Raw genomic sequence first — 26,442 nt, 5'->3', positions numbered from 1 at the left:
ACATGTCGTCGATATCCCGACTGGACTGGTAATATTACGATTTTGGGTGAGTGATCTTGCATGAATATATATTTCCAGAACGTTAAAATTGCGACGAAGATGGGGCTGCAACTGATAAAATAGTATCACATTTAGAACTGTTTGCTTGCTTCTAACAGCTGTGTTTAGCACGAGGCCAATGACCCACTTATTTGTAAGCAGTTAGTGGCGACACACGACCCAAAAGGAAAAAAAAGGGACCCCATAAATCACTCGACGTCCGTGCCTGACGACAAAAGTCGTACATTCTACCGAGTTGGCAGCCGCGCAGAGGCACCTCGAATCAACATGGAAGCGACTAGCTGCAACCAACTCATGCTCAAAACAAATAAAAAAATAAAATTAATAATATTTGTATAACCTTATATGTTCACTAACAAATTCCTAAATACCTTTGGCCTCGGCTTAGAACTCACCGTTGGAGTATGTTGTCCGTAAGCTGTCTTGGGAAAGCACACAACTTCCTCGGCTCAGAAGATTTTCTACTTTCCTCATCACGCGATTTCGGGGCGTCAACGTTGTATGGAGAATCACGAAGAGTTCGGGAGGTCATCCCTTTTCGCGGAGCCGGGTCGGATGAGAGGACACGAGAAGGCAGTATGAAAATTAATGTCAAGTTGGAATGTTTGGGCCTTGGTTCGCTGCGAAGGCGTTTAATTGAACGGGCTCCAAGTCTTTCAAAATCGCGTGGAGGGGACGTCGGCGTGATGAATGAGGGTTCAAAATCGGAGGACGAACACATACTAAAGCGGGGTTTACCCGGAGGTTGATGCAACTCGACTGGAAAACCCTCGAGATCCTTTGCAGCAACCTTCGTGAGGTGGATAGTAGGCCTGGCGGCTAGTGGACGTTGAAAGCCTCACCAGAACAAACCTATTTGAAACATGCACGCGTTTAGCATCATGATAAGGGACGCAATGAAAATTCCCCTTTTACAGTCAGTAAAGTAGTCCGTTGGAGGAAGCGGGGCGGGGTGATTTGGGATATTCCAACAGGTGCATTATCTCTCCCTCTGACGTGAGCGGTCCGGAGGTGTCAAGGCGACTATAAGAAGAAGTTAGACCAGACCTCGGGGAAAGCCAGACACGTATTGGTTCTTGGGGTTTTGCATTTGGAAGAATAGCGACCATTTCATTTGGGGCAGTGAGGTGCCGACCCAGTTTGCAAAAAAAAACCTTTTTTTCTCGTCATTTAATCCGTTCCCATCTCCTTTTCTCTCGTTTCCACTTCCATCCGCAACACCCAAAGTTTACTAACCACAGCTAAATCCATTTATCTAGTTTCAGTACATCGTTACAGAGGTCGACGAGAGAGTCCCAGTACTTATGCGGAAACAACACACTATTCAACGAAGGGTTTAATAGCCCGTACACAAGAGGGGGGGGGGGTACGGTTCTATGTCACAATCTAGAATTTATAAACACGGGGACATTAGGTAAGGGCGGGGATACAAGGAAATTGTAAAGATATGATATAAGCTGTTAGGTCGATTAGTAATAGGGTCCAGTATTCGAAAGTTAGGTGAGACACGTACTCGTTCCTTGTAGAACTCGCTGAGGGTCGATGGACGTTTTCCCCACGCTTTGGCTAAAAAGAACCGGGAGTTACCACAGAAAGGAGACATTAAATACCTACCACCCCATAGCGGGGGGGGCTTCGAATTAACAAATCACACAACGTGAAGTTAAGGGATTTATTGTAGATCAACCCCAAAGCGAAGGCCTTATTTTACTGTGTGTAATATCGCAGGGGCGGGGGATGTTCAGAGTTAGCTAGGCTCAGCACGATATCATTTTGCAAAAGCGAACTGAACGCTGGGGATAAAGAGGTATAAAAACCTCATTCAAGCGAGTTAGGACAATTAGGAGGTCGAGTCAACACACGTTGAATCAAATTACATTGGCGGTGGGTGAAAAATCTACATTAAAATCGAAAGAGAACAGAAGTCGCCTACAGCTGACATGGGCTGACGACCTAGAGAGAGCTGCGTGATTTTGAAGTTATGCATGTATTATAAAATCATAATATACGTTTAATATTATACGGATGGAACATAATTTTGAAGTTCGATGCAGTCAGAATCCTACTAGTTAGAACGAAACTTCGCATCGAACCCGGAATTTGGTCATTTGAAGATTCCATTGAAAACGATTTGAAATTTTCACTCAATATCACAAATAATTCAATTGAGGAAACTAGAGATGATGGGTGTGAGGGGTGTCCCACTCGCATGGTTTAATGAGTACCTCTCGGAAAGAACGATAATAAATAAAGAAACTCGCAAAAAAAAAATCATTCGGAGTACCCCAAGGCAGTAAGCTTGGACCAATACTTATTCTTGCTTATATAAGCGAATTATGCCAAATAGACCTTGAAAACGGAAAAAAATTATATCATTTGCCGTTGATACAGTTTTACATTACGATGATACAGAGGATATAAAATCAAAATCTGAAACAGGTCTAGTAAGAGTATCAAAGTGGCTAGAATGCAACCTCGTAACATTAAATGCAAAAGAACAAATTCATTGTTTTTAATAAACAAAAGAGACAGAGATTTTCTATAAACAACAAGAGACTGCCTAGCAGTGACATGAAAATAAAAGTACATGTAAATGATACTTGTACCCTCAGGAGCACAAATACCACATCCATGCGCATGCCAAGACCTTGAAAAGGTGGAATTAGTAAAATATCTGGAATCTTTTATAGACGACTCTTTAACCCGGAGAGCGCACATTAAAAATATGGCCAAACGAATAGGAAAACTGATATTCTTCCTGAAAGATATACGAAAAATTGTTGAAAAGAAAGTAATTATAATTGTGTACTACGAATTGTGCCATTTAATTATTAGATATGTGTGCCATACTAAGCTGGGCTGTGCAGCGAAAACCATTCTACGTAGATCAATTAGCTAAGGCGCAAAAAGCTGTAGTAAGAGTCATGGGTAAAAAACCTTACATGTATCCATAGACAGCCTTATTCAAGCAAACAAAATTATTGGATGTAAGGCAGATCTATAAACACGCACTTATAATGTATTATACGAACAACCTTAAGCTTCACAGTCTTATGGATCACAGTCACACGACAAGACTAAGAGCAGAACAAAGAGTGATAGTACAAATAAATTAGTACATCGTTTGGTTACGCTTTACGCTATTTAGTGTGTGTAAAAAATTCTGACTTAAGTGAATGTTTAAGTTGGGAAGGTTATTAATAATAATAAATTGATCATTTTTGTTGCACTGTTTTTGCGAAAAGGCACCTCGAGGGCGCTATATTAATAATCTAATGTATTTTAAGTTTTTGTGTATGTTTATTGTTAATCAATAACAATACTAACGTAAAATATTTTTATTGATGAAATGATACATACTACACGATACTCACATTATATGTTTTTATTGTTGAAATGATACGTACTACACAATACTCACATAATATATATTTTTTAATGAAATGATACATACTACACAATACTGATGTAATATGTTACTATAAATTATATGTTATTTAGATTCGTACGCCATTGAACACGCTGAATAGACACCTCAATAAATCAACAATACCCTTCAAATGCACAATAAAACGAATCAGATTGCCAAACGGATAGTGTCCATTCGCTGTTCTGTTCAGCAACTTTTCTGGAAATAATAATTATAATATAACTTTACGTGCTTCGCATATTTAATAAGTGTCGTTATTTTTATGCGACTTGCTACCCAACCTAGTTAATGCACAAACTACTAAATAAATACGTGAGCATTATTTGAAAACATGGCTAAATACCTTATATTTGGTTTAATAATTATTGCACTCACGATGTGTGAAAAAATTGCGTGTTATGAGGTAAACCAATCAATTCAATACACAGATATTTGTTTTTATTATATCACTTTGTGGATTTGTGGGACAACATTTAGCTAAATTCTTAAATTAGTACTTAAAAGTTTAAAGGCGAAAAAGGGTGACTTTATTGCCTGGTGGAAATGTATTCCAATCTGCCCAAATGTAGTGAAAATGAAAGTACACTACTTTCTGACACCTTTTTATTTGATTTAATTGTACTCACGCTGTGTGATTGAATATTGCTAATTTAATAAGAATATCTTCAATTTATTCCTAAACTGGTTAAAAATGGGATTGCAGGCCCTTGACGAATGAAATGTTAGATTTAAATACGAATGTATTATCAAGATGTCAGAACATGTGTCCATAAAACATTTAATATTTTGATTGTATTTTAATCAAGACAGATGGAGGTACATGAACACTTGTTCCGATATACTATGAATTTACTTAAAGTTTATCAGAAAATGGGCTGCAATCCCGTTTTTAACCGGATTCCAAAATAATTTTAAGAGATTTTCAACAAAAAATAGTTATGCTCATGTTAATTATTAATTATTTTAGGAAATGTCCAAATATTTTTAAAAATGTATTTATTGTTTTTTTTTTTTACACTGTACCTTTTGTACGTTTTTATGTAAAACACTAATCATTGGGTACCCACGCTGTACGATGATTTCATTTATCTAATACTTTTATTCGAATATTTTATTTTTAATATCGTTAATATTCTCGTAAATGTATGAATTCTTTGGGGCATGAATATTTCATAATTTACCGCCTGTGAAGTACCTACTTACCTCTGCCTATTTGCTTCACTTCTATTGAATTACCTGTATCATTTTATTGTATTTTAATTACCAGGTAAGTTCCTATTTATAATATAATATTTTATTTTGTTCATTTTGTTCCATTTATCTTCTATTTTACAACAATTCTTCTTTTGGTATTTCTTTATCTGTAGTTTCCCAGATGAACGAATTAAAAAAAGGTGTGTGTTTGTTGCAGGATATTCTGGAGTACGAGACTCTAAAGCCCAGCGCAGACGTGAACGAGGAATGCCTGGAGCTAATGAAGGTGCCCATCAAGGATGTGGAGCTGATCAGGGATCTTCGACTTCCGGAGACCAGGGAAGGGAAGTGCCTACTCGCTTGCATGTACAAGAAAATCGATATTGTGAGTAGTCACAGTAGTACCAACATCATCGCATTACAGTATTGTATAGTTATCAGAATAACAGAATAAATTTAAGGTTTATTCTGAAAATATCTCAATGAGTGAGAATGGAGAAAACCTGACGTTTAAATAAAGATTTTAAAAAAATCATTCGGGTAGGTTGAGAGAGTGATTGACACAAAGGTGTGTGAAAGTCAAACACCCTTGTCTTGGCCAACGCTTTCACTACGTCGTGTAATATTTTAAATTGAGCCGCTATCAATAATAACCCTTAAGTAGATGGCGATAAGGTTAAAATTCCCGCTTAACACCATCCGCCTGTTTTGATTTATGCAAGAAAAAAACATGGCCAAAAAGTGCCATTTATTTTATTTTGTGGATGTTCAGGCATAAATATTTAATTTTTTTTCGATCATTTTATAAATAACTTAATTTGCCACATTATACAATAAAATCATAACCGAAAATGGGTTCGTAAGTAGGAGATTTTTAACTTTAAAGCAGTTTTCATAGGCCTTATACATTATTTTTTTCTGGGCTTATAAGGCTGGCCGCATACATACGTTTTCCGTATTCGATTTCCGAATTCGTTTTCCGTACCAGTGTAAACGTCAGTATAAATGTCAGTACCAGTGTTGCCAACAGGGGCGATATATCGTCATTTAGGTTACTGTCCCACCTAACAGCAAATTCGGCTACTTTACGCTACCTTGTGTATGAGAAACGGCGATATTAGGTCAAGATCCGTTGGCAACACTGAATTACTGAACGGAAATTTCCGAACGTTTGCGTCGGCACAAACAAAATGTATGCAAGAGCTGCGTTCCACATGACGTCATTAGGTTTTTTCCATTCGGTTTCTCCGAACGCGCCGGCTTGCATTCGGAACGTGCGTAAGGAATTTGTTCCGTTCGGAACTAAAACGAACGTGTGCGGCAGTTAATGTATTTTCTACTGATTCAGTGCATTCGGATGTCCGAATACGGAAAACGAATTCGGAAATCGAATACGGAAAACGTATGTATGCGGCCAGCCTAAAAATACTAAAAAATACTCGATTATTTCAAAGGCCAAGATGTATTCAATTCGCAATATTTAATTAAAGCATCTGAAACATTTCTAGGCGACCAAATTTTCAAACCATGATTTTGCATTACTACGTTAATTTGCATTAATTTACATTCATACCTACAACCTACATTATTTCATTTGTTTATTAAGACGTACACAGGTGCACAGATCATTATGATAAAAGTAGTAAGGTACCTACCTGTATTAAATTATATATGTTTAGTACCTATCACGTAGGTCCATACAATATCAGTAATTTCGGCTAAGATGTGAATAATAATGAGTAATACTAAAAAAAGGAAGAAAGTTCGTGGAGAGATTAAGAAATTTTGAATTTTCAATATATGCTCACGAATTGTAAATGACTGCCAATTAAAGCTAAATGAAAAACTAAGTGTTGGTAATTTTAAAATAATGATAAATAATAATCACGCTAAAAATAAAAATAAATAAAATTAGTTTTGTAAATTAGCAAGAATCATGAAAAAAAGTGTAGTAATTTTTCGTAGTTCGTGTTGTGATTGCGCGAATAATTGGTGAGTGATTTGCTGCATAATTGTTGTTTTCTAGAAGAAACGGATAACAATTTGGGATATTTTATTGTTTGGCAGATTATGCATAAACAATAGATCTGACAATGTACGTCTTTTTGTAAAGTTGTCATATTATTTTTAAGTTTATTGTATTTCTTACGTAAATATATAAAAAATGTATACTTTCTACTAAATCTATGTTTATTTTATATTGAGGATTCCATATTGTGGAAGCATACTCCAGTGGACTCCTGACCAATGAACAAAACAACATTTCGTGAATATTAGTACGATTGAAAACTTCACTTATTCTTAATAGGAGACCTAGCATCTTGCAGGATTTTGATATAGTTTGTTTAAATCCACCAAGATCTTTAGAAGGACAATACGTTTGATTCATTATGTGAGCACATATGTTCAATATCGCATTAAATTCATATCATCCGCGTACATACGAAGTAACTAATTTTAAAGGCATAGGTACATAAAAGTAATTTATGTAAATATTAAATAAGAGTGCTCCGAGGTGCGACCCCTGGGGCACACTTCCGCTAAGAAGCAAACTATTGACAACCGCGATGGTGCCGATTACTGACATATGATGCGATCTGTCTATCGAGATCATCGTGAATTTGTTGAGCTAACAACTTCTGTAAAATAATACAGTGATTTTGACGGTCAAATGCTTTGGAGTAATCCATATTAAAAAATGGCATCTTCTTGGCGTGGCATCATTTGACCGTGATTTATAAAAAAAGCAAGATTTGAAGTTGTGGAGCAATTTTCATGATGCCATGTTAATTATTTACGAGTGAAGGTGAAATAGTAGAATTTAATTGGTCGTAAACATTTTTTCCCAATTCTTTACTTAGAATCAGTAATTTGAATATAGGGAACGATCTGTTTTTCTTACCATTTCTCATACGTCACACTCTTCTGTTATGATTCTGTTCACATACTGTTCTGTTATGTTATATCTGGTGTCAAGAGTTAGAATAGTTAGTCGGTATGAATATTAACATTCTTACATTTACATTTTATATCAGAGGTTCCCAAACATTTTTGCCCCGTAAGACCACTTGCCAAATTTTTTTTTTCCGTAGACCCTCTGCCTGCCAAATATTGAATTTTCCTAAAACTATCAACGTACCATGTGATAATCATTTATTTTTTTAGTAAGAATATTCCCTTCCCTAGCCTGCCCAACAACCGGGTGGCGGTATGGTTGCACTGTTTTTACATTGTGCAGACAGGGGCACCCTTGTGAGGTATTACACCAAATGAAAATGAAGCAGGATAAGCAACAGGAATTTCTTTCTGTAGCTAGCCCTACAGAACTGCCCCTTAAGTTCTTTTTTAGTGCTTATTCCGGTCAGTTCTTCTTGTCACATGATATCCGATTCTTCAACGTTGCATTTCCATAGTCAAAATGTCCTCAAACTTAGTTTTTAAGTCTGTGTGAAGTGCATTTAAATGTTGAACGTCATTATTACCCTGGACGTTTTTCAAAAACAAGTTGGGGAACTAGGAAAATTCGCGGCTTCCAATGTGCAATTTTTTGCTTGAATATATTAATTCTGACGAGAAAAGGAACGTAGACTCTATTTATATACCTCAATTAACAATTTTACGAAATATAAAAATACAAATATCAAATAACTAATTTCGCAGTCTATTATATTTGTGTTAGGTCTATTGTGTCATTTACGGAACTCTTAAATGTTGACCTGAGGTAAATGGGGGTCCGGTCATATGAACCCCCATTTGAATCTCGTGGACCCCCAAATTTTTTTCTCGCTGACATAGACCCCCAGCAAGCCGATATAGACCCCTGGGGGTCGATATATACCACTTTGGGAACATCTGCTTTATATGAACTGACTGAAGAATCTGATTCAGTCGATCGTGCTACGCCTTCCTGGTTTAACCCCAATTTTCTCTATTTCTGACCATAATTCCTATCGTTCAAGTAAACTGCTTGCACAAATAAGGTTTAAAAGCTTTCCATTAGGAAACTATGTAAATTGTGTAGGTTATGTAATGTATACAAATATATTGAGTTTTGTAGATGACCCCAGAGGGTCGGTACAGTCCGCAAGCAGATTTAGAAGCGGCCCAAGAAACTCTCTCCCGTCGCCCTAAGGCCATGCAGAGAGTTACCCAGATCGTGGAATTCTGCAAACTTGAAGGTTTGAGTTTTTTTAAATATCCATATATCTATATAAATTAAAATATAAATGTTCGTTTGTTCAAAATCTTAAATCTCCGAAAGTTCTTCATCACAGCGCCATCTGTTGGACGTAAAAACAACACGCGCTATTGTTTCTCTATCTGCACAGACAGACTGAGCTACAGCAATGCGTGGCAACATACAGCTAGTTTCAAATAACGAAAAGCATAACATATTAATAATATTTGGATGATTTGTATAGCGCCGTTTTTATGCAAAATCACCCCAAAGGCGCTGTACAAATATGTAATAAGCCTATAATATAATATTATTACCTGTATATCAGATTTTCACACAATGAAGTACATAATCTTACAAAGTATTATATAACTTCTTCTGTAGCTACCGTAAAATATAGTAACTTTGATCAACTTTCAAACTAAATAACTATTTTTATTAAATAATTTTTGATGGAAAATTTTATGTCATATTTATCGCACATGTTTAATTATTTTATGTATACCAATTTAATTCATTAATAAGTAATATTATTTTGATTTTCGTGAGAAAAAAAACATGGTGATCAAAATCACCTCTGGGAGTGGGGCTTCATTGATATACAATTTTTTTATTACAATGATACGCCCTTAATTATTAAATATATAATAAAAAATTATTCCTCCATGGAAACACCAATACCAAAAAATGCGAGAACCAATCATGACATCCAAATTGACAGATTAGCCTATCAGGGAAAGGGGAACAAGCCAAGAAATGGGTCAAAACTTTTACATTTGAAAATGCAAAATGGTTTTAGAAAAGTTTTTCAAATGCAAAATGCAAAATACCTATTTTAAAATGCATTGAAAATGCAAAATGGTTTCTCAGGTCAAACAATTAAAATAATTATGGAAATTTAAAATTTTTTGTCATTTAATAATGGACAACAATGTAGAACAAACATATTACATGATGATAAATCCAAAAACACCACAACTACAGATTATGAAACCACAAAAAATTTGCGCAGGACTAATGTTACCAACGTAAAAACATAGAAACAGCTATCTAACATTTAATATTACAGCGTCATGGCCCCATGTTCAGTATTTGAATAAGTATTTTTTGTAATGGTATCACTCAATTGTCAGGGCTCCTACCAGGGAGCAACTTGACAAATGTAAATTATCTCTCATAGCGAGGTTGAGGACCGACTGATATTTGGGGCTTATGAAAAAAAGATGAGAGGAGATAGTAGGAAGAATGTTGCAAAAAAGCATTTAAAATGGAAAATGTATTGAGAAAAGCATTTAAAAAGCAAAATGGAAAATACCCATTTTGCATTTCCATTTGAAATGGATTTATTTGAAATAAAGCACATCTCTGGTAATATCACTATTTAGTACGCGAAAACAAAATCTGCTTACAAATTACCAGTCCTTTTTTACAATTGCGCGCAAATTGATGGCGGCGTAAAAAAAATAACTATTAATTCCAAATCGGGTTCGGACTTGTTTCCAAAATTGAATATTTTATTACACTATTTAATTAGCCACTTTTAGAAAAAAGTGTTTTATAATTAAGGTACCTTACTCAGTTCGGTTCGGTTAAAAATTAACATTCTCCTCCAGCGCAGAATACTCCCACAATGGACTGCGCTGCAAAACCGTTGCCTTATTAGCGAACTTACTTTTCTGCGCAGGGTCTGGTTATTTCAATGTGCGCTCTTTTCGGCTATCAGCTTACGACTGATGTCATAGTTTATGGTCACACGATATGCCTCCAGCTTGTCGAAATGATATCCAGATTTCTTGTTAGGGCAAGTCTATCAGTTTGTACGTCTATGAAAACAAATAATTTGACACCTATTTTCGAAGCGTCGTTGTATCCATGTTGCCCGAAAAAATAATTTAAAAGAAGTGATTAGTAATTCTGAGTGGTATCGAGAATTATGCAGACATCGTTAATAATACGGTACATTATTTTTTGGTAATAATTTCAGTGGAGAACATTCAGGACGACGAGGAAGGATGTGAGGTGGCTGCAGCTTTATTTGCCTGCGTCGCAAGGAGAGGAGAATTAGTAAATATTCAAATAGACGGTGAAACTCTCTTATAAGGTTTTCAAATGTACCAGAAAAATTATCCCCTTATAAACGGACATTTTTCCAATTCCAATCTTCAAGGGACCGAAAACAAAACTTTCTATCTAAGTGGGAACCTTATAAATGAGTTTCACTGTACTTAACATAATATAAAATACATATATTGGAAAAAATAGAATTTTTTCTTTGTTGAAGAATCGGGAAAAGAAACTATATGTAATACATATGTATGTATCCTTGCGTTGATAACTTGCCAAGTGGTGCGGTAGTGAGCGAGAGGGGTAAAGGGATTCGTTCAGCGTGCTACGATTCGCGGTTTCACTAATAATCACAGTGGTGGTATGTCTAGGAAAATTTCCCTAGATCTAGAGGAGAAAAAACTTCTTTTAGAGAAAAGGGAAAAAGTACTAAAATCATTAGAAATTTGGAAATATTATGGGAATATTTTTCCTGTTATTCTCTGGCCATATTTAAATGCATTTTCAGCAAATAATTTTATTTTCACAAATACGTTTTTTAAATTTCTTAATTTGCAATCGAAATGTTTGACATAAATTATCATAACTTTATATATTACTAGCGCTAGCCTATGAAAAATCAAGGGATTTAGGAGCTAGTAATTATAGAATAAATTGTTACCTCAGAATCATCGTCTTTCAAAAGAAGAAATTTACCTATCGAACATTAATAAACTTGGAAAATGACAACATATATCCAATGACATTAATAAACTTGGAAAATGACGACATATATCCAATGACATTAATAAACTTGGAAAATTACATCATATATCCAATGACATTAATAAACTTGGAAAAGGGCGACATATATCCAATGACATTAATAAACTTGGAAAATTACAAAATTTATCCAATGACGTTAATAAACTTAGAAAATTACATCATGTATCCAATGACATTAATAAACTTGAAAAATTACAACATATTTCCAATGACATTAATTCTGATTTTTTCCAGGAACCTTTGGAGGATTATTCGGATTCTGAAAGTGTTGTCGAAGATTATGAGCCATAGACCACTGACCGAAAGAGAATATTTTCCATCGCCACAATATTCCCATAGCAGATGGTCACTGCAATATTCTGAAATACCGCAATTTGATGGCAGCGCAATAGTCCTACATTTGTAGAAATCAATCAGTTACCAAACTTATCACGACAAATGTACAATGACCTCAAAAAGTACAAAAATTCTTCACAGAAAGCTATAAACAAATATATCTTAAAAATTAATTACGCATTGTAAACACGCAATAAACATTTTACGAAGTAGAAAATAGAAAGACCGTGCTATTTTTATTTCAAAACTCATTTTATTATTATAATGTATAGGTTCATAAAACATACATAGTATTTTAATATAGGAAATATAAAAAATATTAAATCTGTTCTACAGGGAAAAAAATAACAGATTCTCAAACATCTGACAAAAACTTTTACAGCTAAATAACTTGTAACCAAAATCACCCAGGAGCAAAACAAAATAAAATATGATTACATTATGGTAAGTACAGACGTATTTCATAAACAGATGTACTTACAGAGTTAACTATCATCATTATGTATACATGGTGCACGGAAACTCGTAGTATAAGAGGGAAAATGATAAATCTACATAACACAGAGAACGCAAAAAAAAATTTCAATTTGATCATAGGCAAAAAACTTGGGAGCCGGGTCTTATTAGGGGGACAAATATTAAACCACCGATATTAAATCCATAGCGACAGATTTTTTTCAAATTTGACCTTTAAAATTTCAAATGCGGACTCGATTTACTGGAAAACAATAGCTTAAATGAAAAAAAATTACATCACAAAATTGACTCTCAATGTCAGTTTCCAAACAATTTTCCGGACACTGTGTACATAATTCAAAAACTGTTCATTCCAATGATACATTTTATAATTTTTTATAATATATGTTGGTAAATATATTCTGTAGGTAACAAAAATTAGAAACACAGGAAGAATTATATTTGGCAAATTATACCAAAACTAAGGGATTTAGTAACACAAGAATAATTTTATGTACTGATTATTTTATTGATATAGAGAATATTAGATACAATCGCTTAATTTTGGTATGCATAACATTATTAATACGTAATAATGTTCGTCATTATTTATATCATAGACCACAGACTAATATTTGAAAATAAATATAAAAAAAACAATAAATCTAAATCAAGTTCCATAAAATTTGAGAAACAAAGTTTTTGAGATGTCTTTAAAAAAAGTAGGACTTAAATGGCCAAATTTTGTTCTACAGTTTCAACAATCTAAATGGCACTAAGTTTTGCCGTTATTGACTTTCAATGAGCAAAGGTTATCAGTGGATTCAAAATTAAAGAAAAAATAAGTTTAATATTAAGATTGGGTTGTTGCATAGACATTCAAATGTAACATTGTCATCAAATGGTTATTCAACGCGTTCTATAAAATTATAATAAGCTGAAAAGCCTAACAACATGATAGGTGTCCTCTTCTGCTGATCACAATTTGTTCAAAAGCGTAAACGGACATATAATCGGCATTTAAAGGGGAGTTTTCAACTGTCAAAAAAACAACACAGCACTGAATTGCCAATGTTACAAAACCATGAAAATCGTAGATTCGAGTTTCAATTAGAAATAATAGAAAGATAGTACCATAGTTTTAACCATCAATTGAAATTGAAAGTAAGACAGTTATTGTAGTTTTAACAGGTACATTCCCTTGGTATAGATTAAGAAAAAAGGTTTAAATATTTTAAATAAATAGAACAAAAAATTGTCGACTAGACTAACATTGTGAAAAAAACAAAATGTAGCGTCAGTATATTATATAGATATTAGGAATTAACGTCATCCCCTACATGTTTTGTTAATAAATGGGCACAAACATTTTGATATCCATATTTATTTACAAGTACCAATAAGTAAATTCCACACTTTGAATTGTTATCTTAAATTTAAACACAAGTTCATAGTTTAAAAAGAAATTATATTCAAACTTGGACCTCCGGCGTCCAGAGTCCAAACAAACATACAAAACTAAAGTTGGTCCGTTGTATTTTTCTAATAATGTCCTTTTATTCCTTAAGCAATGATATTTGTTTTCAATTTTGAATTACTAGCAATCCAAAGAAAACTGTATTTCGTTGGAGGAATACAAAAATGAAAAATAAACAACACTCTGTTCCAGTTTGCACAGGGCCGGCGGTAATCAATAAAAAGTTAGTATTAAGGTGTTGGTTAAAATCTCAAGGGTGATGTATTATGTGTTAAATATTATCAGCGCCTTGGCTTCTCAGTTCCCGGAGCGGACTGATCCAATTGTGCCTGCACATGGCTGGCCCTGGGTTTAAAATTAATAGCGAATAGTAAATTAATACACATATTTTCGCCAAAAAAACAACTGCATTACCACTTTTTAATTTAAGATTCGATACGGCCAATAGTCTCATGTTAATTTGGTTATTTTTGTTGCGCTTCCTCTCCCTTCTTGAGTCAACATTTTAGACAGTCTTGCAGTGTTCATCATCAGAGCGGATGCACTGTCTCAACTCCAGTTGGGAGTGCAAACGGCTCGACAACTAAAAAGAAAGCAATGAAAAATTGAACAGTCAAACTCGCTTGAGAAGTTCCCACTTAAAAAGTTTTCCCTCTTAAAAAGTTTTGTATTTTGGTCCCTTGAAAGTTTTTAAAGTTCAGCGGTAAATCCACCACCTACCCTACCCAGTGTATATAATATATATGACAAGTGGAATTTTGCAAACAAAGACGCTGTGTTTAATAATGTCATCATTTAGGTATTCTGCATTGCAATTGCTCGTTTGGTGATTATTATTTTACCGCTGGTTTTTTTGTTGATTTATTTACTGAACATTTGGTCGCGTAATTAAGTACGCGAATTTCGACAAAGAGCCGCGTGTGCATTCAAGTTCTGCCACTTTACGCGCGAAATCGAGATATTGGACAGTTATTTTTGGACCATTTTCGAAAGAAAAGAGAATACAAATACACCATGTAACATACGAACATCGTAAATTGGTTTTGTCGTTTCTGATAATTACCTACCGTTACTATGTTGTTGTATTTGTACTTGTGAATTCTAAATTCACATATTACGTAATACAAATAACTATGTGAACAATACTAGAAAAAAACATAATTTAATTTTTTTTTAAATTTTATCCTATTTGAAGTTTTATTTGTCCGGTCCCTTGGAAAACTTCTCAAGAGAGTTTCACTGTAATTCTAAATAATATATTGTACAGCTAAGTTGTGCAGTCAAACCGAAACACTCATTGAAAAAATAATCCAAAAAAAATACCCCACGGTGCATACATTACTCAGACTATAACCTAACCCTGGGGAAACCAGTGGTTCTCAAACACCGGTGTGATGTATAATGTCAAGGTGACATTAAAATCAGAAATGTTATATTAATTTAAATTATATTACCTGAAGTCCTCAGTTTTTGCGCGGGGTTTACACAGAATTTATCAAAATCAGATGTAGACAGTGACCTTCCTCTTGTGTTGAAGGTCAAGTGTGCAAAATTTCATCAATCTCATAATAAAACTGTAGATTTGTACAAAAATCGAATCCATGCCACCTGCCTACTAAAGACACTCTTCTTTATTTAAATATGTGACAATTTTCCCAAAAATGATATTTTTGACATTCGAATCCACAGAATGCCGAATATTTGTCAAAATATTCGATATTTTTTACAATATGTAACACCGCTTCCAAAGGCAATACCGAATATTTGTCGTAGTTTTTTCTCTCTTCTGAACAATTTTTTTCGTGTCACATTTGCAGTATTGCATGCCAAACAATGATATAATTAATAAAAATGAATTATTCCATCATTCTGGATAAAACGAGCTTGTAAAATTTACAGAATATTTTCTTCATATAGAAAGAAAGGCTTTAGACAAAAATGATCTGGCGATCATGTTAAACTGGGCAAAACAAAACAAAAAAAACTTAAACAAACGAAAGATATATTATTAAAACAAACTATAATGTTTTCACTTATTATCTCATAACCTCATTTCCAATATACATTTTACATTCATATCCTTTGACAGTTCAATAACATTATTTTAATTAACATTAAAACATGAATATTCAAAAAACCTTTAACATCAGTCATTTGGTAAGTATGATTTATTTCTTATATCAACAGAAAACACTAGAATCATACATTTTCAGCAATAAAAAAACATTAGTTTTATACATAGCAACCTCAAAATGGACCTTTTTCAATAAACGTTAAAAGAAAAATGAGAAATTTTAATGTAGTTACGGTAAACATTAGATTCATTCATTCATTTATATTATTTATTTTATGAGAATACACATTACAATCGCAAATTTACAACATGCACATTGTTGCAATTTACAGCAAACATTTACAGCACATAAATATTAGAAATATTAAACAGAAAATTTTTGAATCTTTCGTTCGTAGTAAACATTGGAATCAAGCATTTAAAGCATTCTCAAGAAATCAACTGCAACTTTTTAGATGTTCTAAACAACGAAAAAATTCCTCGCGTACTTTATGCAATGCCAAAACTACAAAGAATGCATTTGCTACATCTGAGGGATGTCTTAAGCATTGACTGACTTAAGGCGATAGAAGACTTTAATAACGGGGGTTCGATCGTCACATTTTAATTATTTCTGATGAACGTATTACTAAAATCTCAAATGTTTTTAGAGGGATCCCTACGGATGTAAGTTATATATATTTAAGATTAATAAAAACCGAATCTTACAGTTAAAATACTTAATGTAAACAGTTTTAAAATTTTATAAAAAAGTTGGCGCCAGATATTACTTTTCTAGATGATGAATTAGAAACATTTGAGATTTTAGTATTACGTTCATCAGAAATAATTAAAATAAACTCCTCAGAAAGATCGATTTTCAAGGCCTGCTAGGGCAAAGCCGTCCATTATGCCGGGCCGCGGCTGAATTTTGTTTTTACATGACTTCACCAATTATGTCGGTAAGATTCCCATTTTATTTCAGAGATTTGGTAGGGCAAATTCAACCGCAGGTCTGTCTAATACACCAGGGCCACGCGTCGATATTATGTACATCTGGTTCACTTACGTCGTTAAGATTCTGGCTTTATTTTAGGATATTGTCTCGTCCTAAGTAAATTTACACGTCTAACAGTAATGACTCTAGTCGATTTAAGCATCCAACAGTAATGGCTGTTATTTGTGCGTTTAACAGTAACTACTTCAACCGATTTAAGTATGTATTCAATGGTAAGCTTTAGTCGATTTGCATGTTCAACGATAATAATTTCTGTTGATTTGCGCATTCAACGACAATTAATGACTTCATTCAATTTGCGCATTTAACAGTAGGTAATAACTTCATTCGATTTTGCGCATTTAACAGTAGGTAATAACTTCATTTGATTTGCGCATTTAAAAGTAGGTAATAACTTCATTCTATTTGCAGGTTCAACGGTACTGACTCCAGTCGATTAGCGTGTTCAACAGAAATTAATGACTTCAGTCGATATGCACATTTAAAGTCGATGTCAGAGTTCCACGGTATGACTTGAGTCAATTTAAGTTTGAAGAAAATGACATCTATAGACCGGATTTACACGAAGAAGGGAGAAATAAATTTGTGCAACTTTGGTCCAAAGGATTGCTGAAACACACAAAAAGCCTCTTTATCAGCATACAATCATTATTTATATAAAAGACAGACAAATCGTGTGCGGCTATAATTATTTATACATAATAAACTTCCAAAACACTTTAAAAACAACGATTCCAATATTTAAGTCTGAGGTGTTGCAAACTCCATCATAAAATTGTCAATTTTTACATTTGAATGGTTTCTGTTGGTCGCAAATTCTAGGCTCGATTCAGCTTTTAATCAACTGACAAGATTTGTTAATCTGCTGTTGCACAATCAGTTATGCTTAACGACCGATTACAATTTGATTGAAAGCTTAAACTGGCCGAGAATCAATATTTTACGGGGCATGATTATAGGGAGTTGTGCAAGTTTCGAAAAATCAAAATTGTGCTGAATTTTAACGAATGTGACCAGAGTTTGAAACAGACAAACCTAAGTCAAATGAAGAGCTGGGATTTTTAACAGTCAAAAGCAGATCCAAACGGTATTGGAGGTATGGTTATGTATATCCACTTGAATCCGTGGTATATTTGTATATATTGTATGTAGAATATGCAGAGGCGAGGGGTGGCTATATGCTGTCGTAGCTGTTGGAGTTGGGCGGGGGGCCGGGGGGAGTTTTAGATGAGGAGGCTTGCGGCGGCGGCCGGAACCCATTGGCTATGAAAGCTATTCCATCCTGAAATATTAACAACAAATTTAATTACAACATTAGCAAGAATCACTGAAGAGATAAATCGATTGAAGAGTAGATTGGTGAATACACCGGTTAGTTGCTGAGTTGGAACAGGGTTTTGGTCCCACCCAGGCGTCATGAGTTCAATTCCTCGGCTGGCCAAATCCTCCATCACGACACAAGCAAAATTTTCCACTTACTGTGGTGGTAATAGTAGATTTTCGAATACTATAAGGTTATTAATATTTGTTTTTCTTTTTGAAAAAAAAAATATATATATGTGTTTGCCGTGTCTCTTTGCTCGAAGTAAGATCAATTTAATTTTAATTTGGGTGAAATTGATCAATCATTTTCACATCGATAACATATATCCAAATTTTTTCTTAGAACAGATTTTTTTAGAAGGAGCGACTGCCGAACTCGCCTGTCATGTTGTTCGGCCAATCGCTAAGATAACACGAGCTTTACGCGAACTAGTTTCTGGCTGTCTCATTTACTCTAAGCTCGATCAACTGAGCACGACAGAGATAGCTCACTGCTTACTAGCGGTCTGTGCCATGGTACATCGATGGTCATAAAATAATATAATATCGCCAATTTACGTAAATATTTATTATTGTAAAACCCTATTTACCAATGAAAGTAACACCATAGCTTTTTCTACCTTTTCCAAAACGACTTAAGCAGTATCTTAGCACACATGAAGGCATTTTGCAGGTATCGCTGGAGACCCGTTCACGGCGAGCGCTTGTAATGTTGAAGCCCATGATGTCTCTATGTAACCGATTGGCCCTAAGTTGTTGTCATACCCATCCAAATTGATAGACTAGCCCATCAGGAAAAGGGGGGAACAAACCAAGTAGCGCGGAGAGAGGAGGTGGCAAGACCGTCTCCCTTTCTGTGATTTGTCAATAAATGAATCTGACAGTAAACAGCCAACTCGCATTGTAATACATATCACTATTTAGTTCTCGAAAATAAAATCTGCTTATGAATTACTAGTCCTTTTTTACAATGCGCAAATCCCAAATCGGGTTAGCCAAAATTTTGTGCTTGTTTCCAAAATCGAATATTTTTTACACTATTTAGTTAGACACTTCTACAAATGTGTTATAATTTACTCACCTCAATCATTTTTTTGCCACAGTGCAACCCAATTTGTAGACGGTTCAGTTAAAAACGAATAAACGCAGAAAAGTCCCATAATGGATGCACAATTTTTTTAATTTTTTTTTTATTTATTTATCAATATAGAGTTTTATTACATAAAATTTTCGACATCTGTCTCACTAGGGTACACCTGTGTCGAGACAGACGTATTCAGGTACTTAAAGATTACTTACAAAGGGGCTATTATGAAATTATTGAATCTATTATTTTATTTTGTATGTGAATTGTTGTTACTATTTACGTGAAATTTGGTTTACATATGTTTGTGATAGTGGGACGCCCAATACTTGTTATCCATTTCATGTTTGAATTTGGTTGACTCTGTTTGTCTAATAGTGGCTGGTAGTATATTGTATAGTTTGCAAGCTATGTATTTAAAATGTCTTTGCCCAAAGGTGGTTTTGGCAAAAGGAGTTTGGATAAGTTCTTTGTTTTTGGCTCGGGTATTGTGTATCGTTTGAGTTGGTTTGTATAGTGTTTTGGTGTAAATTAATCAAAATGGATCTTGCAAAGAGCTATTTTATGTCCATAACGTTGATAGTATTGAAGATAATATCAGTGCTGGTAGAAAGAGGAAGTTTGAGAATTATTTTTATGATTAATTTTTGTGCTTTAATAATGGGGTATAGGGCACTAGAAGCTGAAATTCCGTATTCTATGTGTGATTGGCATAGAATTGCGCGGCAAACCGTTGCCATACTTTAGCGAACTTTACTTTTCTGTGAAAGGTCTGGTTATTTAATTGAGCTCTCTACGGCGGTCAACATAAGACTGATGTCGTAGTTTATTCAAAGCGTTCTCAAACCCTCCTGGTGCCAAAAATATGGTCACATGCTCTGCCTCCAGCTCGTCGAAATGATCCCCAGATTTTATATTGGGGCAAGTCTATCAATTTGGACGTTTAAGTAACCCTTGTAAGAAAAAAAAAGAATGCACACCTTAACAAGAGCAGGCAGCTCCCTCCAGAAGCTGTAGTTAGGAATAATCTCAACGCCCTGTGCGCCCATGAGGAACCGCTTCACCAGGCACCCGATGATCATGTACGCCAGCGCCATCACCAGCACGATGATGAGCAGCGTCGTGCCGAAGGAGTGCGTTGAGGAGCTGCCGCCGAAGGGACATGCCAGCGGCGAATAAAATGTCATAATCTGTAATCAAAATAATGGAGTATTTTCATAAACGATAAACATGCGTGGAAGATTTAAAGTATATTTTTCTGATTCTGATCATTGTACTAAAAATGTGTTTTTTTAATATTTTCATTCATAATTATTGATTTTAAAAGTGATCTAAAAATAAACATTGTGAAAAAGGTCCAACTCGCTGCAATGGCATTATGACACAGAAAACGCCACTGGATGATAAGACGGCTGGCACCAGCGTTGCCTGGCTTGACGTCAACGCCTCCATATTCAGGAATAAAAACGAACATGTCGTTGTGGCGGCAAATCGAAAATAACACCTCTTAAATCGTTATAGAAATATTATCCATACTAAAATACCGTCATTATTGTAATTTTTTACGAGAATAAAAAAACAGTGAAAATATAATAATTATGTTACTAAAAAATATATAATGAATAAAAAAGACTCAAGATTATCAGTAAAAGGAAACATGAAGAGTAATGATTTGAATCTACATAATGTTCGAATGCGTGAATATTATTGCATAAATGATTAAAGAAACTTTATACGTTAATATAAAATGGGACTGAGCAAAGACCTGTTTTAACTCCACCACTTTGCATTTCATCTGTCTGTAAAGTTGTTTGTATGTTCCGTGTACGGACAATCTTCTTAAGATGGTAACCATGTTTGATAGTATCTTTTTATACCGCAAGAACAATGCGACTTTTGCGAGCTGTCAAGTCATCAACATTATGCAAAGTCTGATGTTCAGAGAATGTAGTTATAAAATAATAGATAGTTAGTGGGATGGCGGCTTCCAATCTTTTGGTACAATATCCTTAAAGTAAATAATATTATAAAATAAATACCTATATTATAAATTAAATAAATAAATAAAAGTTATTATTATTACCGTGAGTGTGGGGTCCGTAACTTTTAGCACCAAAGTATTGTCGCCTCGAACACATTCTAACAAAATTGTTGTTTTTCTGTAACAAAATAGACAGACAAACATAGAAAGCTTACAAAGCAGTGCGAGGTTACATAATTATAGGGAGATGTAAAAAAAATTGTATGGATATACTGATTTAATAATAAAACAAATTAAAACAAACATTTATGGGTTACACACTTGGATGAATTAATTGATTTCACTGAACTGAGTCCAGTGGACAAACTGGTGATTTGTGTTTAGTATTGCACATAAGTCCGTCGGTCAGACAAGCTGTCACCGGCTGCCACAAACACATCGCTCTAAGCTCTTTTTAATGAAAAAAACTACCTTCCTGTGCTTTTGAGACGTGCACAAATCATTCAAGCAAAAAACTACAATCTGATGCGAGTTTCTTTCCATTTGCATGCACTCAAAAATCACTTATTATTGCAATAAATACAATTATTTTTTAATAAAATAAAGTGAGACAGTGAACGCAGAAGCACATAAGAGTATGAAGGAAAACCTAGTGACAGTACGTTGTATTCTACTACTCTGCTCGCTCGCTTGAGAGTAAGAATGAGGGTAAAAGCGGCCCACTGACGGGCAAGCATGTTCGCAGCGAGCAGTTTGAGCATGACATTGATACAAAAATAATCGTAGCACGCCTGCGATGTCATGCTCGCCCATGAGTGGGCTGCTTTAAGCTTGCAACTTGTGTCACGAGGAGGCAAGAGAAACGAGGAGCGTTCATAATGATATAGCTGTTTCTCCCGTAGACATATTCTTTAAATCACTATCTCTTTCTAATGGGTTCCATTCATTTAGCTATGTATATATAGGGTTATCTGTAGCCATTTCATATATTCACACAAATTCGTTGTGGCTTTTCTCGTGCATTAATTATTAGATTTCAATCTAGAAACATGAACGTGCCATATTTTTAGTTAGAATAGTATGAACATAACGCGTCTTTGTATTTATGTCAATGGTTACAAATAACCTGACAATATTTTAAATCCTCCCACCACCATCGTTATAAGTGAAAAATGTTGATTGTGCAATGATGGAGGACTTAGATAGCAGAGGATTAAACCCGCAAAGACTGAGTGAGAACCGAAAGCTTTGGACAAGTTGACCAAATACTGTAGAATAGTAATAATACCTCCAACTTCCGACATTCGTGGAATGGTTGAGGTTTGTCTTGGAACAGGCCTTGTCAGTTGAACGTGTCTTGTTGATCAGTCGAAAGCTTAGGTACATACGATTATTTCCCTGTATAAGCGTATTACTAACTTTTACCGCCACATCGGAAGGAACGTTTGTTCAGTAGGATGTTAAACAGTAACGCGTTTGTGTGGTATTGTTGTCAATATTGTGTCTTCAACTTAATATCTACTCTTTTTCAGCCAATGTTCCGCTTACAACTTTCTTTGATACAAGATACAACATGTCATTATGATGAGTAATTAGTTATTGTCAAGTATCATTGTCTCGCAGTGATACTACGTCTGGGGACAAGTCCCCAAATCTGGGGTTTTCGAATTTTAAAGGGATAAAGGTAGTTTTTTTGGAAAAAGGTAAGAAATGTAGGGAATTTTGAGCAATAATATAATCATACATTTTGTTCAGTGTCGATATTTCAACAAGAGATCGCTAAACAAAGGAGAGGAAAATAGAGCTTCTTTATAAATAGGTATGAACCAAATATTAAATTTATTGTTTGACTCTGGTGAACCCCCACATATTTTTACTAGTTACCATCCAATACAAGTAAATACTGCCAATATTTTACTGGAGTTGGGCAAATTATTAATATTCTAGGATATTTGATTCGATCAACTAACCGATTGTTTGATTTTGAAATATATGAATGTACATGTTGAAATAGCAGAGATATACTTACATATTCCCAGTTTTTTCATAGACAATAGAGTTTCCTGACTGTCCAGAATTGAAAGTCACAGTCTCTAAGGAGCCAAGATCTACATAACCGCTGTCGTCTGCTAAATATGTCTCATTAACACCCTTCCTTAAACTGATATTGCGTTTGCAAAGCTGGAAAAATACAATAATTTGATTATTTCAACTGTCCACTTTTAGAATTCCACACTCCCCAGCGTACGGAGCGATATGAGGGAATAATAAGGTAGGAATAAATAATAGTGTGTTTTATCTTTTAACATCTCGGAGTAATTTTTATATAATGAAAAGATCGACCAAATAGGTCTAGTCTAGCCCATCAGAGTATATACCAATCTCTTTGTAAAGGTCCCAACTATACGTACATAATTATCAAATTGTAATGCAAGTCTTTTTTTAGTATTTATCTTGGAGTCTTTTGTGTACATCGATATTTCAACTAAAATGACCTATATTATTGAACGCCTGACACTTGATAGGTATTGCGTTTGAAGATCAACGAAATAAGTAATTTAGATAACATATTCTGTTATTATAATAGTTCAATTCCTGGAACGAGAGTTTTTATGACCCTGAACCCCGAAACAAATCTCTCTATCTCTGTTCCGCACCCACTCAACTTCTAGGTGCGAGCGAGCGGAGAGTGTCTGGCGCATCTAACAAAAGCAGGTATCGGCAAGCACAGTTAGGCGGACCATAATAAATATTTACAAGTGCATGTCAGTTTTTAAAAAGCAAATTGTCCTACGGTTGTGTTCCGAGAAGATAATATTTATATTTGCCTTTTCAAACCTTTCAAAATGGATTCTGAAAATTGCGAAAGTGATGACGAAATCGTCGCAGATAATTTATCTGCCTGTTCTAGTAATTATTTGCCTGAATTCCATAGTGAAAGTGAAGAATCTAGTGGAATTGAAGAAATTTCTTGTAGGAGAAGAATGTCAGTGATGCCATTACAGTTCAGTGATTCTGAAGAAAGTGATATGGAAGAAGAACAATAAAATATTAGATGAACAATTTATAGACGTGAACTATAACTGATTATATAAAGGTGATTAGAAACTTAAACCTAATAGTGTATGGTGAAAAACAATAAACAATATTACGTGAGCAATACCAGAAGCATTCTACGCTAAGTGATTATTTTAAATTTCATTTTAAAAAATAACCAATATTATTAGCACGTTCCGATGGTTTTGGTCCGCTATACCGTGCGAGGGGCAATTGCACACGTGGTATTTGAATGGGTAATAATGTGTTACTCTAACGATACTAGAGATGTGGCAATTTTTTTTGTTTTTATAATGATTTGGGCTTGGTGAAAATATAATAATTCGTAATTTTATAAAATTGAAACCTAGTTTATACTTTAAAAATTGAACCCTAATGACCCAACATTGACTTTGTTTACGATTTATTAAGTTGCATTAGAAATAATACTTGGTTTTCGGCTTGGAATTTTATAGCTTGGGTATGCTGAGTTAGTACCTATGTAGAAAATTTTATTAAAATATTTCCATTATTTTCGAAGATATAGCGATTTAAAACAAATTAAAGAAACTCGCGCGGAACCTTTATTTTCGCCCGTTTTCAGCGGTCTGCCGGCAAAAAAATAACCCAATCAAAGTGTGTTAAAATAACCCAAACTAACACACTAAAAACCTATGTTGTGCGTGTTTACTCAAACCCCCAACTTAAAATTTGTCTCCATTAGATATTTAAGTTAAAATATGTTTTTTTTTATAAAGATCTTTTGCATGCAGCGGAACTGGACAAGTTTATTCTTTTAAGTAATCCCATAAATATATTTTTTTTAAAATCAATAAATATTCCCACTGAAAATATGTGTGTTTACGCTGAGGCGGTCTTCTGCACAATTACCCATTATTCCCCTTGTTACTGCTACTATTACACAATGCAATGATGAATATGCGCCATTTAGATATTCATGTGTTTACGCTGAGGCGGTCTTCTGCACAATTACCCATTATTCCCCCTGTTACTGCTACTATTACACAACGCAATGATGAATATGCGCCGTTCAGATATTCATGTGTTTACGCTGAGGCCGTCTTCTGCACAATTACCCATTATTATTATTCCCCTTGTTACTGCTACTATTAACACAACCCAATGATGAATGTGCCCTGCTCAAATATTTTTTTATGGACAAATAAATAATACCAATTATGCTGACAATAATATTGCATTACCTACCATAATAATATGATACCTATGCAAGTATGATATCGTATTACTCACCGATGACGCCGTGCAATTACTTTTTGGATTGTCATCAGGTAGTTTGCCATTTTTGCATGGGTGGAAATAATATGATAGCAACAACCAGCCAGACTCTGGTGCTGTCAGAGGCACATTCATGGACGTCGTGAAAAATGCATCGTTTGCTGCGCTCAGATCAATAGCCGTCCCGTTTTCGAATTCGCATCGGCATGGGCCTTTTTTAACACAAGTGTCCGCATTTACAGAAACCAAACACACAATTAAAAATAAACAATGCAATGGTGACCACATCTTGACATTTACGAGATGCGCCATTGTTTTCCAAAAAATTGCGATTTTGACAATGACAATAAATTCTGGTGTTGCCTTATGAAAATTTTAAAATGTCTATTTTTATTTTATCTGCTGTCGAACTTACGGCTAGAATACATTTTATTTTTTATCAATTTGTGCACACAAGTTTACAAATAGTCTAATTTTTATATGCGTATATTAAAACATTTTTTTTTGATTAATATGGCTCCTACAATCTAGATTGAATTAATTATATTTTATTACATAATATATTTTTAACCAAATATTTTTTTTCTTCGGATCGCATTTTGATATTGAAGATGCTTTAATTAAATTAATGCTAAGAGATTTTTATAAACCTAGAAATAAATAAAGTATCAGGCCTATAAAAATACTTTGAAGTGAAAAATCTTTTATTTACGAATTCTTTTTCGTAAATA

General features: G+C 34.4%; 2 protein-coding genes across 2 annotated transcripts; one reads left to right on the top strand and one right to left on the bottom strand.

Annotated features, from left to right (window-relative positions):
* Positions 1 to 3,773: 3,773 nt before the first annotated feature.
* LOC149415521 (general odorant-binding protein 19d-like) lies at positions 3,774 to 12,050 on the top strand. Its single transcript, XM_089642304.1, has 5 exons — positions 3,774 to 3,893; positions 4,902 to 5,069; positions 8,742 to 8,862; positions 10,846 to 10,925; positions 11,925 to 12,050. The coding sequence occupies exons 1-5, from the start codon at positions 3,822 to 3,824 to the stop codon at positions 11,979 to 11,981; spliced, it is 498 nt and encodes a 165-aa protein (XP_089498430.1). The 5' UTR covers positions 3,774 to 3,821; the 3' UTR covers positions 11,982 to 12,050.
* Positions 12,051 to 12,279: 229 nt separating this feature from the next.
* On the bottom strand, positions 12,280 to 26,080 carry LOC149415520 (uncharacterized). The gene is made up of 5 exons (XM_089642696.1): positions 25,727 to 26,080; positions 23,448 to 23,599; positions 21,521 to 21,596; positions 20,418 to 20,627; positions 12,280 to 18,312 (listed from the first exon to the last, which is right to left on the bottom strand). Exons 1-5 carry the CDS (start codon positions 26,021 to 26,023, stop codon positions 18,205 to 18,207), a joined length of 843 nt encoding a protein of 280 aa, XP_089498822.1. The 5' UTR covers positions 26,024 to 26,080; the 3' UTR covers positions 12,280 to 18,204.
* Positions 26,081 to 26,442: the final 362 nt, after the last annotated feature.

The sequence above is a fragment of the Hesperophylax consimilis genome, chromosome 18 (assembly GCF_061612785.1).
Source record: "Hesperophylax consimilis isolate HC1 chromosome 18, BYU_Hcon_1.0, whole genome shotgun sequence".
Lineage (NCBI taxonomy): Eukaryota > Metazoa > Arthropoda > Insecta > Trichoptera > Limnephilidae > Hesperophylax > Hesperophylax consimilis.
This window is presented reverse-complemented; position numbering and strand designations above follow the sequence as displayed.